The sequence below is a fragment of the Dermacentor andersoni genome, chromosome 1 (genome assembly GCF_023375885.2).
Source record: "Dermacentor andersoni chromosome 1, qqDerAnde1_hic_scaffold, whole genome shotgun sequence".
In the NCBI taxonomy this organism is placed as follows: domain Eukaryota; kingdom Metazoa; phylum Arthropoda; class Arachnida; order Ixodida; family Ixodidae; genus Dermacentor; species Dermacentor andersoni.
Window position 1 is genome coordinate 308,935,448 of NC_092814.1, and position 19,865 is coordinate 308,955,312.

The 19,865-nt window shown below is 47.8% G+C and overlaps 2 protein-coding genes across 2 annotated transcripts in view; one reads left to right on the plus strand and one right to left on the minus strand.

Annotated features, from left to right (window-relative positions):
* Positions 1–412: 412 nt before the first annotated feature.
* The window catches only part of LOC126548047 (zinc finger CCHC domain-containing protein 24-like), a 226,764-nt gene continuing 207,311 nt past the window's right edge, over positions 413–19,865 (minus strand). The window contains exon 4 of the mRNA XM_050196128.3: positions 413–1,091. Coding sequence (XP_050052085.1) covers positions 978–1,091 — 114 coding nt within the window. The 3' untranslated portion in view covers positions 413–977. The remainder of the gene's footprint in view (positions 1,092–19,865) is intronic.
* LOC126548045 (sodium-coupled monocarboxylate transporter 2-like) overlaps positions 7,734–19,865 on the plus strand; it is a 129,563-nt gene continuing 117,431 nt past the window's right edge. The window contains exon 1 of the mRNA XM_050196125.3: positions 7,734–9,635. Within this exon, the coding sequence (XP_050052082.3) occupies positions 9,303–9,635 (333 nt within the window). The 5' untranslated portion in view covers positions 7,734–9,302. The remainder of the gene's footprint in view (positions 9,636–19,865) is intronic.

A 19,865-nucleotide genomic window follows, 5' to 3' on the forward strand; every position in this document is an offset into this window, starting at 1 on the left:
ATCTCGTGCTCTGCAGCAAACTGCCATAGCTGCTGATCCACCGCGTCAGGCAAAGGAGCGTTGTGCGATCCCCGATGATCTCGAGAATAAGTACGTAATAATCAATCTTAGTATTGCCGATCCGAAAGCATATATGTACGTAGATGAACGTTACTTGTAACTCGCGCTGAAATGATGTCCGCGCTGCATCACCATGCACGTAGCATTCGGAGTACGCAAGTACACCTAGTTTCTAGCAAGTGCGCTAGTCTATGCGTATACCGGCGTTAGACAGGAAATGGGAATCAAAGCAACAAGTGCTGATTCCGGGATAAAAACCTGGCGGGTTGCGTGTAACAACACGCTGTGCGCAATTTTTTTTTCTTGGCCATGAGTATAGGCCATTGCAGCTGTCTGGAAAAGTGACAAAAAATTTAGAAAATAACGTTTATTCTGAGTAAACAAGCCACAGTGCAGCAATCCGTCCTCTCATGTGAATGCAGCTTAAAGCGCTCCGATTCTGTTAATCGACTTGCAAGGGAAAAAAATGTAGCATTAAACACGTACCACGTTTACATCAGGAACACGGCGAAAGAAAAGAAAAGGGCGGTGTGAAGTATACTGCATAGGTCATTCAGTAAGCGTCGAGATTACCACCAAAAAGTGAGAATACCCGCCGTTGATGGCTTCGGCGATCAAAACGTCGGTCATCTGCCCACGTTGACTGTCGACGCCGCAGCTATGCAGACTACAGACACGCTATAGAGGATTCCCTTGTGCTCGCCCACCAACCGCCACACGCTCACACATACACTGGCGCCGTGCTCTGCGTAAATGGCGTTCTCGGGTGTTAACAAACGTTCCTCATATGGGGAGCGCGCCATCGCTGTACGCTATAGAATTACTGTATAGGCTTTTGGGAGCCACGTAAATGAACTCTACTGTACACCACAGAGGCACCGGAAAGGCTTGGCGGAGAGAGGTTGTCGCTCGATCCCCTACAGGACGCGCCTGCAGTAGTAGCCGAGTGACTTGCACTTCTCGCACAGATGCTGTGGATGCTCTTTGCTCTGGTCCGAGACGTCCAGGCCATCCGGCTTCTCCAGTGGTCTCTGCGGAACAGCAAAAGAGAGCGAAAGAATCACTGAAAGGCGCACTAACACCGGCCCAATGAGCTGTCCTTCGTGGTGGCATTATTTTTTTATGGGGCAGCCATTTGAGTCGTGCTGTGACAATACGAGCCCCAATCGCAAACCGTTCATGTACTATATATAAGTGCCAGTTGATTGTGGTAGGGAGAGAGAGAACTGAAAAAAAGCCGGACAGTCAGATAAAGCTGGAATGTGGCTCCCATTCCATTCATGGCATCCATTCCGTACAGTTGCTTCGCTAGGCTTTCTTGATCTCTCACGTCGTGCATACCAAATCTACCGTCAAATCTGCATAAACCTACCGGAGTTTTTCAACGTTGCATTGCTTCTGTCGAACGACTCTTGCAAACATGAACCTTCTTTTTGTTAGCTTGTTTTTCCTATTATTTCTATTGCGACAGCAATTATATAAACACGCCAGGCGCATTTCTGCCGTCGCCGTCGCCGTGAGGTTCCGCGTAAAGTCCAACTGCGATAAAATCGCCGCCGCGCACCGTAGCTGGATGTCCGAGTGAAAGCGTGCGAGGGTGAGCCGGCGATCGCGACTCAATCTCGCGCACGCAAGAGAGGAAAGTGGGGAGGCTTCGGGGGAAGGGTAGGGAGGGGGGGGGGGGCGCGTTCCTCTCCAGGCAGCCTGGACGGCCGCGCTCGCTCGCTCGGGCCGCTGTATCTTGAAAGCCATCTGCGGCGGGGACAGAGTCGGCCGCGCGCCTTGTTTTCGCGACTTAGGCCGCGTTGATGCGAGACGCAGCACAAAGGTCAATTCGCTCACTGCTGCTGCCGCGCTTCCTCACTCCAGCGTTTCGACAGCCAGTTCCCGCAGTTATCGAGTGAGATGTGTTCATGTTTGCCTCTGCGCGCATAACACCGTGATTGTTAATTTAGTTAGTGCGCTTGTGTTTACACATTTATACGGCTGATAAAACTACTATCCTTACGTCGTATAGCTGTCAACTAATTTGCTATTGCAATCGATGATTCGCCTTTCCGGCGAGACTGTGACTTCTTTTTGTGGTTATGTGTCGTCAGAACAATGTGCAACAATCACTGGTTGCCTAACTTCGCTGGTTGTTTTTTTTTTAAATCATTCATAGATAGAGTAGTTGCGGTGGAGTCAGAGACACATGAGAGATGCATGTGTACCGACCATGAAACTAAGGTTACGAACTCTAATGTGTGGCGGCAGGCAATGCTGTCACGGTGACAAATAAACTACAGTGAGGTATATATGTATATACACGTGACTGACAGTAATATAAACATGAATACAATATTGCTGGGAAATAGTTTTACAGGTCCTTTTATACGTCTTGACTTTAGGTTCACATAATTTCCACTCTGATCACATCTATTTTGTATCTGTAACAAGCGCAAATGTATTTCAGGCTCTAGTACATAATTCTTGTCAATACCACACCACGTTTACTGTGCTTTCGTGAAATCAAATAGAATAGCTTTAACTCCAGCGAACATTGTGAGCTCCTCTTTCTTCATGTGCCATGCTATCGTCAGACAATGACAATTTCCTCTTAAAACCTAACGTTACCGCCAAAACATAATGTAGAAGATAAAGTCAATATAGTGCTTTACGCCGTTCTTCTTATTTAGCCGGCAATTCTGGGGCCGAATTCACAGAGCTTTGCGCTCGTGCTCTTTGCTATTCTAATATTATGTCCAGCAACATAATTAGCTGAAATTGTCTCTTACGAACAACTATAGCGTAAGAGGTTATTGTAAATACGGGCCCAGAACACTATGGTCTTTCGCCGTCATTCAGCAATCACACCTAGTATTGGACAGCTGTGCCAAGCGTCAGCAAATCTAGACCGCGCTTCACTGGACCGAATTGTGTTATTTATTTATTTATTTATTTATTTATTTATTTATTTATTTATTTATTTATCGAATATTTTTTTCTAAAGTCAATACAAGTGCTGACACGCACACAAGGTCGCCGATGAAAGCTTCGCGCGTCGCACTTGTGAGCAACCAGCACTGAACCTTTGCGTGCGAACAGCATCGCCGTAACGCACAGCCTAGCGCGCGAACGGTGGACACAGTTTCCAGAATATCACATGCCGTGATTTCGCCGTCAGCAAGTTTCCCGATCATCTCGAGACACACTTTTGGCGGCTGCTCACATGTCAGGGAACCGAAGTGTTGGGACGTAGCAGCGCACGCGCTCATGGACATGACCATGGACAGAAGTTGGTCGTTCGCATCGGGCTATGCAAACGTTGATACAGGCGCGCGTCTATTATCGTTAAGTACGTCGCGCCACCTTCGTTGCTTCCTCCCTACCGGATGGCGTCAGCGTATAAGTGTTGCACACTAATACTGTCGTAGCGCCTCTTGGCCAGCGCTGGTTTCCCATAGCACGCGTCTCTGTGAGAAAGATCCACGCGGTAGCGAGCGCGCAAGGTTGTCCATCGCTGTGAGATTTACTGGACCACGAAGGCCCATACCAGCGGCTCTCCGGAAAACGTAGAGACGCGAAAACCTGCAAGCTGATAGCAACGGCACAATCCATCGCTGTCGGACTCGACACGCGTGGCTGACGAACGGTAACAGCGGTGGATAAAAAAGAGTAACCTCCGTATAGTAACGGACACATTGGCCAAGCTATTGCGCGCGATCTGCGCCCGCTGAAGTTGGTGCGGCGTATACTTTCCGTACGGGCCGACTTGCTTTCGCACCTTCTACCCGCCGTGGTGGCCTGGTGGCTGTGGTGTTACGCTGCTAAGCGCGAGGTCGCGGGGTCAAATCCCGACCACGGCAGCCGCGTTTCTGTGGAGGCGAAATGAAACATTTGAGTGCAGGTTGAAGAACCCCAGCGGTCAAAATTATTCCGGAGTCTTCTGCTACGGCGTGCCTCGTAATATCATGATTTTAGCATGTAAAACTAAAAAAAAATAATAAATTCGCAGCTCTGCCTCTTTCCTCACCCGTAATAAAAAGAAAGAAGAAACGCTCAGCCTCAGCCTTCACGAGCGCGAGACGGACTGCCGCCGTGTAAACGCTGCCGTGGCTTTTCGGTTAGCGTTGCGAACAGCATATAGTTAGCGGCCATTTCGCGAAGCCAGTAACCAGCTGCGGCCATTTTACGGGCAAAATAAATCTCGACGCCGTGTTTTGTAACGATGCATTTCATTTTTTAGTCCATTTTCCTCGCGGATACTGCCGCGCCATCGCCAGGGTCAGCCTCTCGGAGCAATCGACGATGACCAAAAAGAAATGCAAAATAAAATGGGTCAGCAAAAAGACTGGCTTACAGCTGCTCTTAAGAACAACTCCACCGTAAGAACGCCTTTGGGAATACAGGCCCAGGGGCCGAATTAGCGATTCGTTTTGTTGATATGTCCAGCGTCACGGTAGGTTGGCACCTGCTCTAATACGAAGAGTTCAAGAGTAACAACTTATCTGCGAGGACCGGATGTTTAGGACGTAATAGCCAGACCGCAGGATAGCAGCCTCGTGTGTTTTGAGTCGAAATACCGGGCATGTCAAAGATGAGATTGAATAGGAAACGGAAAGGGGAGGGGGGTTACGTAAGTTAAGCATTTCTAAGCCTCTGAAATATCCCTAGTTCCTTATAGGTGGGTCGAAAAAAGCGGCGGTGGCGCATGGATGGAAGGGATTTAGTCCCAGTGTTCCCGGAATTCTTTTCCTCAGTAGCATAGTCGACAACCGTACAGGTGCCGCAAATGCGAAGGTCGTTGTTCCAAACGCAGCGATGGCAGCTTGATAGGGAAAAACTGTGCCATCAATTATTCACTTAACAAAGAGATCCATCAATAGGCGATCTCGCGAGCGGCAGGGTACGCCTTGTGTGGGATTGCAAAGGTTTGCCCCTATTAGCGGCGAGAATTTGGAGTGGCGCCCTCTCGCGAGTGACGTCACGGCCAGGACGCCGCTCGATCCGGCTCGCTCGGCTGCCGCGCGCGCTCGTTCTCTTCGTGTATGCTTGAGGTATTGGTTGCTCGAACCGTAATTATTCAAGCATATGTCGGCTTTTTTCTGCTGCCACACCTGAACCACAGTTCCTTCTTCAAAAGCGCATGAGTCGAGAAAATGTGCGGCTTGGATATCGCAAGCTATGTAGCGTTGAAGTGGTCTACATGTTTTGCAATGCATATATGCGCTGCGTCTGTCCATAAATTTTCCGTAAAAAGAATGTCTGCAAATTCCACACGCGAAGTTGTGCATGATGCTTTGCTAAACACTTAACATGGCTTTAGTACTTAGCTATGAGAGACATTGCATTTTACATGGAAGAAAAGTCTTGGTATTTGGTGTCAACATGTTATCCGTGTTAGAAAGACACTGCCCAGCGAAGCTGACATCATGATTCTTATTACTCTAGCGAGTTGGTGTAGTCGAATATGGCCACTTTATTAATGCGTAAAATAAAGGGATAGGCGCACATTTCGTACGAAAAAGTTTGCTGCTACTTTCACCGCTCTCTAAAACAGGCCCCCATGAAACGCATTGCCCATGGCCGCTAACGCGATGGCACGTCATGTACAGTATTTACATAGTTAATACACAAGTACCATAGTAGCAGTCACCTGAAAGAAATGTTTTGTGGTTAAGATCGAGAGTAGTAGCCTTCACTAGCCTTTATCGACAACACTCTACATTAATTGGAGTGACCGACAGTGCAGCACGCGAGGTCTGCGGCACCGAAGAAAATATCGACCACATGCTGTGCCACTGTCCACGATACGCCCCAGAATTACAAGAACTTGCTACGCTCTCCCAAAACTGGACAATCGGCCGCCTTCCGTGCAAGTGCTGCTGGAACACCGCTCCCATCGCTCGTCGGCCCATAAAGCGGTGAAGGCACTTCTGTGCTTCTTGAGGACGACGGGCTTGTGTGAACGTCTGTGACTATCAGTGCACTTACTATTAGACCACACGCGTCAGCGAACTCACCGCTCATTCCCTTCTTTCCTTTTCTCCTCTCTCCCTGTCATCTTTGTTTTCCTATTTCCCATTCCCCCGGTGTAGGGTAGCCAACCGGACGTTATTCTGGTTAACCTCCCTGCCTTCTGCTTTTCTATTTCTTCCTCCCTTCCCTCTCCCTAAGCACCGGTAGCAACCGACTGTCGTTGTGGCGAGGCACACATTGTTCGCGAAGCCCATCAGTTCACTACAAATTCGAATTGAAACCACAAAGCAGTTTTTTACAGCGCCAATTGCAATGCCTAAAGTATACTCGAGGTACTACAGCGCAGCTTAGACTGCCCAGAAAAAGAAACTTCAAGCACCTGCTGCCTCAGCCTGTCTCGATCCAGCGTTGTTCAATTATACAAAGGGAGAACTATTCGCTTCGTCAGTACATAAAAGAGAACCTCGCGCAAACATTCATAAGGAAGACACTACAAGCATTTTGGGGCCCTCCGCCGGGGAATTATAACTTCAATATGTCCCATACTACTAATGAATGACGCTTCAGCTTCTTTCTGGCTGCAGCCATACGGTCCAAAGGGCATATTTCAGAAAAACATTTGGACCAAGCAGCCTGTGTCAGTTCGCCAAACAGATTCGTCATGTATATTCCTTAAGCAACTAGCGCCAGTAAATTGCTCAGGTGACTTGAATGTGCAGCAGGGGAAAGGGAATATATATTGGTACATTCCTCTTCGTTTTCTGCAAACAGTTGTAAGCTTCAATAAGTTTACTTCAAATTGCCGCAACTTTAAATAAATACGTGAAGAACCGCCTAATATTGAGAAGCAGTTAAAGAAGCAAGTAGTGCAGGTAGAATCCAAACTGCAGTGTTAGTTAAGTCTTCGTGTTACTGCCGAGCGTTTCTGTGAAGAAATACAAAAGTTGTATATTATACCATGAACTACTCGTCGTGAGCAAGGCTGTTTTAGCGGATTAAGATCAAGGTAACTGTTGTAGAATTCATAGTCAGCGTTTGTGACATTTTGCACGGCGGCAGGTATGGTATCATAACTGGATCCTTATATGCTATGTTTTTGCAGTTGTCGCCCCGCGCATGAAAAGCCCGCAGTCAGCTGGTCTGCGCTCCTTCGGCTCACACTGTAGCGTTGCCATTGAGAACTGTATTGTCGTCTAAGAAATAAGCTATTTGCATACGTTTTCGTGAACGAAGACGTCGTGAAAATATATTTGAGACGACCGCCATAAGTGTACAAGCAGAGGGAATCAGGGTGAACAAACGAAAACACCGCAGAAGGCTCCCAGACACCTCCCGAACTGCAGCAGACGACAGGCGTGAGTCCGTGCCCTGACGTCACGCGAGCGGCGCTCGCAGCGCCCCTGTACTTCGTTCTCGGGGCCAATAGGCCAGTGTCTTCTTGGGGAACGACTAGGCGACGGAACCACTTGCCATAGCGCTCATCAATACTTGCCGTGATAGAGAAATGTTGTCGTCTACGTGTCATCGTTCGGCGAATCGCAACAGGGCCCAGACACTGAATTCACAAAGCTTTTCGTTCATGAGCCGCAATTCGCGGTGCCGCGTGTGTAATCTGGCAAATTGAACGAATGATTTTACGCCGCGGTTAATTCGATCTACTTGACTATCTTGAAATGTAAACAACGCGGGGCTATACCTTTTGTGATGACTGCTTTCAACGTTCCAATGTAAACATGTGCCGTAACGTACGTTGGTAACTTGGAAGCTAATTAATGCAATTATTTAAGTTAGCAAATTGAGTGTTTCAGTTTTTCAGGCAAACAATGTCCGCCTGAGCAGATATTTCATGTGTAGTGACGTAATTCGAGTAACATTTGTAGGCTTTCATAATCAAAAATTGTTTGAAAAAAAAAAAAACACAATATATACCTTGCCGCAAGTAAGCAAAATTTCGTGCAGCACGGTCGACCGCACACTCAGCATACTGGGTGTATTTTTTTAGAAGGTCAAAAGTTTTTAAAAATTCCCTTTGGCAGATAGCACAATTCTAACCCTTGATCTAAATTAATCGATGAGGCGGCCATCACTTCTGCGAGAAATGAAAACGTTTAATTAAATAATTAACAATACACGAATTAACTTTTCAATTAATTGGTTTACGCCACACATTTCAATGCACGAATTACAGCAGGCGAGTTCTTAAGGCGTATCCACTTGAAACAGATTTTCTGGACTGCACCAGAGGTCATAATTTTCAACGTGTCCGACGAAATGCACTGGCGTTCCAGTTACTTCTTTTAGGAAAACGCTGTTTTATGCACTGAAGCACTAAAGATATCCTTACGTTGAATGTAAACGTGAGTGTCGAAATAAACAAGCGTCGAGCAAAGATAACATTATTGCAAGGTCATGCGGTTATCAACAGATACATCTGCGGCCCTCTCAAAAGCTAGAACGCCATTTTGCTCAATGCATGCCCTAAGAATGGGAAACAGTTCCGCATGTGGCGCAGAAAAAAAAAAGAAAACCAATTTTCACGAAAGCCTGCCTGTCTGCTATGAATACACTTAGTTGCGAGTGACGCACTTTCCTCTCCTGGTCTTATTACACCGTATTAAGCATAAACCAACTAGCGGAGCAACAAGTGTTGATAGGTATTCGAGGTTGGTTGGAAAGAACATGTCCAATAAAAGAAGTGGCACTTGCAAAGAAGGGTACTTTTGATAAGAGACAATGCGTACCTTGCGCCACCCATTCATTTTCTTAATGATATTAATTAATCGATGAATAACTGTAATACGAATAACCTGCCTCGGCTCGCGTGTTTGTCAAATTTAAGTGCACCTGTTTCATGATCTGCGATCCCAACCACGCGACTGTCATAAAAAAAAAAAAAGAAAACTGGGAACACTGAAAATAGCGACAAAAAGCGACGCATGTCTTCGATAACGTATACACGTTGCAGTGCATCCGGCCGACCTCGGTATGTGCGCACATGTTTCTTTAGTCTGTTTATTTTTTTTTCATCGTGCGACACTATGCAGGCAGCGCCAGTGTTCGCCGCGCCTGTGCGGGGCATAAATGGACCGAACGCCGAGTCGCAGGTGTCCAGAGACGACGCCGGTCCTGCGCGGCTGACTGCGAACACGATCGCCGTCGACGTCGTCCGCTGAAACCCGAGGCTCTCGACATCACCGCGGAGGTAGGATCGCCGTCTCGCCAGACCAAACGACGCCAAAAAAAAAAAAAAAAAAGATACCGAAAACACACAAAAAAAAAAAATGTCCGTGAACGTGGAGCACGTCACCTTCGGCGTGCTGATGGCCGCCAACCTGGGGCTGGGCCTGTACTTCGCCTTCTCGCGCCGAGCCCGCAAGGCGCCCACGGCCGACGAAGTGTTCCTCGGCAGCCGCACCATGGGCACGCTGCCGCTGGCCATGTCGGTGCTCGCCTCCATGATCTCGGCCATCGGCGTCATCGGCTTCGGGGCGCACTACTACGCGCACGGCTTCCACTACGCCTGGAGCCTGGTGTCGGCGCCGCTGCTCGTGCCCGTCGTCACGCTCGTCGTCATTCCGGTCCTGTACAAGCTGCGCGTCACCTCTATTTTCGAGGTGGGTTCCGCCACGTCGACCTCGGGTTAAAGCCCGCTGCGCTCGATTGGCGCCGCGGTAAACGGGCTGGAACGCTCGGAACGCTCCGGCGATCGTTTCGCCGCCGCGGTTGTGCCGCGGGACGAAGCGATTCGCGGAGCGTCTCGAGCGGCTCGAAGTGCACCGGTACTCCGTTGAGGCTATAGGAGAAAACATTCGCAGCTTACACGTCTGTCTCGGTCAGTAGAAGGAAGTCCAACGTAAGAGGAAGCTTTAGCTGGGGCCCAACTCATGACGCGGCCTATTCGAATACATGTAAAACGCAGAAACGCTTTTCTGAAATAACCCCCGGACCGCCGGTTCTAATGAAATCGGTTGCATTTGAGAGAGAAAGGTACCTTCTAATGACTGCCGGCAGCGGAATATCAAGATAGGGCCTGACTTTTGTTAAAATAATTTTCGAAAATTCCAAAGTGCGAAAAAAAGAGAAGCAGGAAGTTCACAAATTAATAGCTCTGCATCAAGAACAGATATGGCGGTTCTGTAAACGGCATCCAGTAGACCATTAAAAGCGGGAAAATTGATATGTCAATATCTATATTACGTGAAATCGTTACGTTGTGTACAAGGGTTCTGCAAAAGCTATATTTCCATGTTACTAAATTTCTTTCAGGTTCATGTGTAATATATCAATTTTGTCCGCTGTGCGGTGACAGTGTGCGGCGACAGTGACCAACTGTGATTGTATGTCTGTGATCCTTTCTTTCTTTATCTCTATCTCTTGTTATCACTTTACCTCCCCCTCCCCTCTTTCCCCAGCGTAGGATAGCAAACCGGATCTTCCCCTCTGGTTAACCTCCCTGCCTTTCCCCTTTCCTCTATCTCTCTCTCTTGTCCGCTTTAGATGTACTGTTAGATGCAATGCACAGAATTTTGATATCGTTTTTCATTGCCGAAAGACAGGGATGTAAACTTGAGAGTTTCGTTTTCCGAAACTTCGCGATTTTTGCCAATTTTTAACAAAAAATTCACAACTAAATAAAGAAAGTCGAAAACAGCAGTCACTAGATTTTTTTTTTCTTCAAATGCAACAAACCTCGTCAAATTTGGTGCAGTGGTTGCCGAGAAAAATGAATTCTCCTTTCACATGTATTTACATAGGAGCAACCGAGCTAAAGCTTCCTCTTGAAACAGCTGTGCGTCCTCTTTTCGGAAGTGAAAAAACAACATCATAATAATAAGTGCATTTGAATAGCGGTAAGGGTAATATAGTTAAGGGTCGGGTAACGGTAGGGTAGTTGCGCTTTAGTTGGCTTGGGTTCAAAGAATGCACTTTTTCCGCGGAACGTTTGAACACGGAAGAAAAGCCATAAATGACCGAACCGGTGCTAGATTGTCAACAAGTGGTTTACTTCCTGGAAAGGCAACGTGTATGCGCATGAAAAAAACGAATAAAAGCAGTGCCGATGTTTCGCACACGTTGCGCACAGAGCACTGTAACGTGGGTCGGTGAGCTCTCCAACAACAAAAAAAAAGAAAAAGAAAGCAAGGCCTTTCTCGCCTGTATAAGCGCGTAATGTTGTCGGGGTGCTTTGAGGCTCTCGAGGTTTCTGTTCACGACCCGCCGTGGTTGCACAGTGGCTATGGTGTTGGGCTGCTGAGTACGAGGTCGCGGGATCGAATCCCGGCCACGGCGGCCGCATTTCGATGGGGGCGAAATGCGAAAACACCCGTCTACTTAGATTTAGGTGCACGTTAAAGAACCCCAGGTGGTCGAAATTTCCGGAGTCCTCCACTACGGCGTGACCCATAGTCAGAAAGTGGTTTTGGCACGTAAAACCCCGTAATTTTAGGTTTCTGTTGAGTATCCAGATCTTGGGACATAATGCGTAAGGACTGTAGCCACACGACGTGGCACACACGAGTTGTTAACTTGTTTACTTCGTTAGCGAGAAATGTGGTGTGTACACTATTGGCAAAAGGGCATTTACCACGTGGGTGGCCGCTGTCTGGAAGTTACGCTCACAAATAGAAAAAAAAAAGAAGAAAGAAAGTGATAAGCGACTTGCGCTTCATTTCGATTGATGCGCTCACCAAGCACTGCGCTTTATCGCGGTTGTGCAGCCCAAACGCTTTTGCGCGCTTCTTTCTTTATTTATTTATTTATTTATTTGTTTATTTATTTATTCATTCATTTATGTTGTCGTGCCCACGCGTGGCTGATTCCATTCTGATCATTTTATGCGCATGAGGTTTTGTAGTGCGAATTGCGTGACGCGGAGTAACATTGCGAATTTTCGCAATCGTCGCGGTATTTTGCAATGCGCTCGAGGTGGTCAGTGTACCGCTACGCTCTGCTGCACTGCCAACCCGGTGATATACGAGCGCGGGGTTGACGGTGTTTGAGCGAACATGTTCGCTTTCATGGAAGGGCTTCATTCATCCAGCCTTGCGAGCTATTTTGGGCACGCTAACGAGGTCTCTTCGTAGTTCCCTCTTTTAACGTCAATCTAATGAGCTAATCCTACCGAGTAATAAGCTTTTTCGCGGAAAACAGCCAAAAAGAAGACGATACATACTACTCGCTACGTCAGAAGGAAACTGATAGTTTGCCGGTTGAAGTTCTCTGTCTACCGAGAGAAAAATTACACTCTTTCCCTTCTTGTGCTGTCGTCGCATTCGGCAAGTGTAACTCAACTGTGCCAATCTACGCAATGTCCACAAGTCAGTATCTTCGTTAATTATGTTTTAACTAGGAAAACTTTAGCGTATGATTTGGATAACTTTAGATCGCGTGCCTACGGAGCTGAGCATTTCGACCTGCCATCCAAACGAGAACAGGTGAAGTTTCCACCTTCCTGCGCAAGCAGCGCATTCTGCTTCTACAAACAGCCCTGACCTTAACTATATTTATGTTTCCTCGGAAAAATTTCCATCCTGACGATTTAGGGGCAGGACACGACTACAGGGTCGTAGTAAGGATTTAGCCAGTCTTTGTGGATGGTCTCACGCCCTTGGCGTTCGTTGTTCCGCATGCGGCTCAAGCTGCTCGATAACGCAGTTTCCGCGCAAAGATTGCTTGACCACACGGCAACGGCTGCTGTACTCCGAAAGGAGTTTCGTCGACAAGACCGAGGCTGGCTGAAGGGATCGATAGCTTTACACGTGAGTGGAGGGCATAACGTGCGGACTGCTTCGAGGCATCGCGATGGTGCTTTTGGTGCGGTTGATCAGCAGTATGCGACTCTCTTCATCTCATTTAGCAGTATGGAAAACTTTCGTTAATAGACTCGGATATATTAGGGTAGTGCGGAGGGACGGTGTCTAGCGTTCAAGAGGGTTTGTGCCGGAAAGTCAGTAAGCACTGAGAGAATCCAGGAGTGGTCTGCGTGGCAGCATTATATGCGTGCACGTCACGAAGGGAAGAACATGGTCGCAGTTTCAGTCATGGGTAGCGACGTACATTGCGAACATATCGCCCATCGTGCGGTTAAGTTTTTCTGCCAGACCATTAATTTGAGGATGGTAGGTGGTGGAGTCCGGTAAACGACTTGGCATTCCTTTAGAATCTCTTCGACAACGTCCGACGGAAATATACGCCCTCGCAAGCGGAATCTGTGAGGCTGAGGCATCGTCTGAGGCTCTTCTTTCAGCGTCGGTAGTGAGGGAAAAAAAAAGATGTGTCAAAATCGGAATATTAATTTCCGCACGTGACATCGCGTGCCTTTGAACGCATTTCCTTTTGAAAGCTTTTCAGGATTTCCGTTTGCAACTTACAGGGTGGCTCATCTGCGCAGCAGGTTTATGAGTCTCTTGTTTTGTTTCATTCCGCTGTACTTGCCCGAACAGCGAGCGCGCAGTCGTGCTTCGCGTAGATCTGCCAGTGAAGGCCTAATCGTGCGCGAATGTCTTTTTGGTGTTCTGTGGGGTTCTTCGGTCCTTCGCGGCATCCTAAGTGCACGTGGATTACTGGCGAATCCTTTCGTAGGAAGTACAGAAGCAGCTTCCATATATATGACACCATTTTTCATGGTTCTCGCGCACTTCCAATCGAATCCGTACAGACTTCTGCGCAATATAAAACTCGCACCGTTATGAAGGTTGGGAAATGTATTTGACAATAAGGTGACTTCCCCCCTCCATCACCTGCGTCGAGCATGCATCATCTTTCAAGACTGCGATAACTAGTCTTATCTTGAGTTTATCTCTCTAAATACTAATCATTATTGGAACGTGTTGTATCTCATTTATTGTTTGTTGTACCCACCCCTTGCGTAACGCCCTTCTGGGCCATGAGGGTAATCTAAATGAATAAATAAGCAAATGCCCGCACTGAATGTACATCAGAGAGTACCTTGCCTTGAGCTGCGACAGGTGCCTGCATGGTCCGTGGTGTGGCGCCGCCTGTGCGTCCCGCGCAACGAAGGCGTTGTTAACCTTTCTGGATGACACTGGTTTCAACGAGATCCTTCAATTGCTGTGCGTGCTGCGCATTTAACACGGCCTGCTGCGCGTGGCGTGTTTTGTGTATGCCACGTGACTGTGACAGGTACACTGTTCGCGTCGTTTTATGTCTCAGCATTCCCGTTTGGAGCAACATGCTGCGCCTGCCGCCAGGCAAGCCTCTCCAGGATTCATAGAGCAGACCCTCCCTTTCTGCATCAAAAGGCGTCGCTAGCACTCCCTTTCTTTAGAGTGTATAAGTGACCTATAGGGACGCTCTTCAACTTCCGTGCGTATGTGGCGCCGTCCTCTTCTCGCCCGCGCGTATGTGTGGCATAAGCCATAAAAAAATATAGACAAATATATTATCCGACACAGAGGGTGAAAAGCGAATGAATATGTAAATATCTACTGCAGCATCGGCCAGTTGGCTGCATGAGAGAGAGAGAGGGGGAGAGAAGGGGTAAGGTAATTGCAGGGAGTTTAGCCAGCTGATCTGGGTTGCATTTTTACAATTGCTAGTAGATACAGCGGGGCGTGGTGTCTCTCGCGGCGCTCGACGTTTCTGCGCAGGCACGAGTAAGAGCGGGTGCGAAAGAGAAAATTTGGGGGCCTTTGCTCCTTGAATATATGACTCTGCTTAGGCACCACGGTTGAGAAGTTTCTTCGCGTGTGTTGCGTGCGTTTGTCCCTGGGCGTGCCGGCATAGCGAAGTGGGGTAGAGTTTGTTTACACCCCATTTTGTGATCGCTGTGTGTGAAGGTGCGTCGGATAGACTTTCTCACGCGTGCGGCGCTGGTGCTGAGTCAGTTATGCCGGATTATAACTTTGTCGCGCCTTACGGCACTCTACCTTCAAAAAACAAAAACATCATTGATTTTCCCAGGGGAGCGATAAGGGCCGTAGTATAGGCCGGGCCTGCTCTCCTGGGCTTTTCGGAAGTATTTCTGAGTGGTCCCGTTTGAGTGAAACAAACGCACATTCCCTTAGCAACCGCAGCTGAACGCGATTACCTTATGTCACGCCATGAGGATAATTGGCTTTGCGTCTCGTCCATGTTAGGTTAGGTTAACTTAGGTGTAGGTTAGGTTTAGGTTAGCTTAGGTTACGTTAGGTTAGCGTAAAAGGCGTTACGGTGCGCGGCGTATTCTCACAGCGGTTACGCCGTGTGGATCATTGTCTTTGCGTCTCGGCCCCATTATGTTACGTTAGGTTACGTTAACGTTAGCTTAGGTTGGGTTACGTCAACGTAGCGTTACGCTAGAATAGCGTAAAAGCAGACGTGGCGCCGCGTGTTCTCACAGCGGTTACGTCGTGAGCATTATTGTATTTCTGTCTCGGCCTCGTTAGGGTAGGTTAACGTTAGGTTAGGTTACCGTTAGGTTAGGTAAGCGTAATATGCGTTAGGGGGCGCGGCGTATTCTCATAGCGGTTGCAGGGGCGTCTAGCGTCGCCGGCGCCCTTTCAGCCACTCGCGTTCAACCGCGGTTGTTGAGGCGCTATGCCTTCTTGGTTTTCAATATGCGCGGATCTGCCTTTTCCATGGTCCCTACTGCTCCCACGGAAACATCTGCGATGTTATAACCTGTTTCACCGCGCCGGCAGCCAACAAAAATAAATACAGGATGGGGTTTTACGTGCCAAAACCACGATATGATTATGAGGCACGCCGTAGTGGGTGGCTTCGGGAATTTTGACCACCTGGGGTTCTTCAACGTGCACCTAAATGTAAGTACGCAGGTGTTTTCGCACTTCACCCCCATCGAAATGCAGCCGCCGTGGCCGGAATTCGATCCCGCGGCCTCGTGCTTAACAGCCCAACACCACAGGCACTAAGCAACCACGGTGGGTACCGCGCCGGCAGCCAGCGTCTGACCGTAAACAAACTCGAACCGACTCCTCATTGCCGGCACGCCTAGGGACAAACGTCTACAACACGCGCTAACTTCCCCTCCCTAGTGCCTAGGCAGAGTCATATATTCAAGGAGCAAAAGCCGGCACGTATTCTCTCTTGCACCCGCTATTACTCGCGCGTGCGCGCAAGCGCTCGGCACCTCCGCAAGTGCCACGCCCCGCTGTACTTATTAGCAATTGTAAAGTAGCAGCCCGCTTGGCTACCATGCCCCGCGTAAGGAGAACTGAAAGAAGGAGAGGAGTTGAAACTTTGCACGGACACACGCACAACGAAGTTGACATTGCATATCGTTCAGTTCGTCACAAGCGGTCACACAGGCCGGTGCGTTTCAGGAAACGCAGCAGCGCTTTAGTGGCTTGTCACATCGCAGACGCACGAGGCCACCGTCCGATGATATTTTGTTCTGTAAAAAAAAGCTAACATGCAATTTTCCAAAAACTGTGCGAAATGTGTCTGATTTTCGTACAACGAGGTTTCATACAGGAGGTGTGTTAAGGTTTCCTCTATGGTACATGTGCTTCGATGCAAGTGCCTTGCATCAAAGCACCAGTGACCACATTCAGAGATGGCATGGATACTTCTTCCTACTTAAAGGAACACTAAAGGCAAATAATATGCCGACGTGGATTGTCTAAATACCATACCATAAACGTCGCAGCGCTTGTTTCGTGACAAGACTGAGTTTACAAGAACATTCCATCTGAAGGATTCGAATACCTTTATCGCAATTAAAATCTCCCGCCACCCAACCGGGGAGTGATGACGTTGCATACGCCATCACCTTTTTTTTCCCCTGTCGGTGAATAAAACGGCGCCCGACAGACGGCGGCACGGTTTTTTGCACAAAACGCGAACGTGCGGCCATAGGGAAACCGAGCCAAGACAGAGCGGTGGATTCGCCGCTGCAGCTGCTTTTGGTCGAATGGCGTGGACCATTCGGCCGTCCTGCAACATCACATGAAAGTGGAATTCTCTACTACTTGAAATTTGTGCGAGTTTCGCGAGCCAGCAAAACCAGCGCAGCACTACGCGATAACGAAACTACTGAAACGCGAAAGCGCGGGCGCAGCAGAGTCGAGCGAAAATGAGACCTTTCGACCACCCGCGTCGTTGTCAAAGGTAATGTCAAGGAGTTATTTATTCTAGAAACGAACCAGAACTGCACAAGCAGCATTTTTCTTTCGTCTTATAGTGCAATACAATATATATGACGTTTTTATAACGAGTGGTTGAGTACTAGAGACAAAATTTAAATAAGGAGTGCCTTCGCCATCGGGCAAATGCTTGAATGTCCCGGAGGAGTCTCCAATAGTGTCCAGCGTTTACCTGAATTTCTCAATTACTAAGGCTCTGTTCATGGTAATATTGTCGCCTTCGAGATTCTCAAGCACTAATCTATCACCTTAGCTTGACATAATACTTGCCTTTAGTGTCCCTTTAAGGCCCTGAAATATTAGTCTGTATTTTTCTGTGTTCATTTTCTTCGGTGGGGTTTGATTGCTACTGTCGTATTGAGGCTGGGCCTGAGGCAGCTCGCTTCGTGCCACATATCCGCAACGTACGGCAGAACTGTCCACATTTATACTGACGGCCGAGTCATATCATCTGACACAACAGCAGCTTTCGTGATTCCGCAGCTAGCTACTACATGGGGGTTAAAGCTGGACGGCAGATCAACGTCAGCAGCTGCCGAAATTGCCAACCGAGAGGCAGTCACATTCGTTTGCGACCACCTAGCTGTCTCGTGAATGCTGCATTGAAAATCAGAGATGCGTACATTTTAGATCGATGCTCTCATTATGTTTTAGCCCTAGACATTGCAGACCTTTTGCACAATGCACAGACTAACCCGCCCGATCTGTACGATCTGCACGGTCAACGTGTCTTAATTCCGCTTTCCCAAACAGACGCTGAGGCTGGCCTGCAATTGATGTCCCGTGGATGTACTTATCCCCATGCGGGACTCGAACGTTTACACCATGTGTCGTCTGCGTTCTTTGCCTCCGGATATATAGATGCATCTACCACCTGGGTTAACACAACGTGAACAGACCATGTTGTACCCTCCGTGGCTAGGCGTATCATTCACCAACTCTTATGTCTTCCTTATTGGAATGGCCAACAGCCCCACGTGCGACACATGCATCTGTGAAGAGACGCTCGCACACATTATCTGCGTCTACCCGCGCTATAGTGCCGAGAGGCCAGTGATGTGCCGAGTGATGAACTAATTGGACAATCGTTCACTATCAGAACTGAAAGCGCTATATGGGCCAGTTCTCCCAAAGAAAATCCGCGCATAATGCTTTATTCGAGTTATTAAGATTCATATGGTCTAGGGGATCTCACGATAGACATTAAGGCCACCCCCTACCGCTCTATAAGCCCCGAGAACGACCTATATAGAGGGGCGCTGCGAGCACCGCTCGCGTAACGTCAGGGCACGGACTCGCGCCTGTCGTCTGCTGCAGTTCGGGCGGTGTCCGCACGCCTTCTGCAGTGTTTCCGTTTGTTCGCTCTCGTTCACAATGCTTGTATACTAATGACGTGCCTCTCAAATATATATTTTACGATGTCTTCGTTCGCGAAAATGTAATCAAGGAGCTTATTTCCTAGACGACAATATATTTCTCGAAGGCAACGCTATAGTGCCACCTGAGGGAGCTCAGACCAGCCCATTACGGGTTTTTCATGCGCGGATCTACTACACTTTCCAGTGGTAGCTCACGTGAATAATAAAGCATAGACGCAAAAGCAGAGCACATAAGAATCTAGTTAAGATTCCATACCCACCATGGTGCCATATATGTGTCACAAATAAACGCCGACTATATATGACTTCTACAACATTTATCTTGATTTTAACCTCCTAAAACGTGTTTGCTCAAGACGAATAGTTCACGGTATAATATCGAATTTTTCTATTTCTTCACAGAAACCCTCGGCAGTAACACGAGGACTTAACTACCACTGCAGTTTAGATTCGGCCAGCACCATGCATTTGCGTTTTTAACTGGTTCTCAAAATTAGGCCGTTCTTCACCGGTTAAATTTAAGTGGCGGTAACTTGAAGCAAAGCTGACTGAGGTTTACAGCTGTTTGCAGCACACAGAAAGGAATGTACCAATATTTATTCCCTTTCCGTGCTGCACGTTCAACTCACTTGAACAATTTACTGGTGCTTCTTGCTTGAGAAACAGACATGATGAATCTGTTTGAAGAACTGACACAGGCTGCTGCGGTCAAGTGTTTGAGTGAAATATGCCTTTTGGACCGGTTCGCTGCAGCCAGCAAGAAGCCTAAGGCCCATTCATTAGTAGTGCTGCACATATTCAAGATATGATTGTTCCCCAGTGGAGGTCGAGTGTTCATGTGAGACTTGTGGTGTCTTCTTTAAGAGGCGGGTACGCGAGGTTTTCTTTTATGCACTGACGAAGCAAATAGTTTTCAGTCTGTGTAATTAAACAACGCAGGATCGATACATGTTAAGGCAGAATGTGTTTGCATTTTCCATTTCAACGCAGCCTAAGCTGCGCTGTAGTGCCTCGAGTATGCTATAGGCATTGCAATTGGAGCTGTAAAGAGCTACTTCATGGTTTCAATTCGAAGCTTTAGTGAAATGCTGGGTTTCGCGAACAAAGTGCGCCTCGCCATATAACGACAATCGGTTGCTTCCGTTGCGGGAGGGGTGTGCCATATCGTCGATAAAAGCTATTGAGTGCCACTATGACACATTTCATCGCTTGCAGGTGATTGCATGGTTTTCGATCTCAACCACGAAATTTTCTTTCATGTGATTGCTGTTATGGTATTCGCGACGTATATATATATATATATATATATATATATATATATATATATGTACTGTACACGATGCGCCGTTGTGTTAACAGC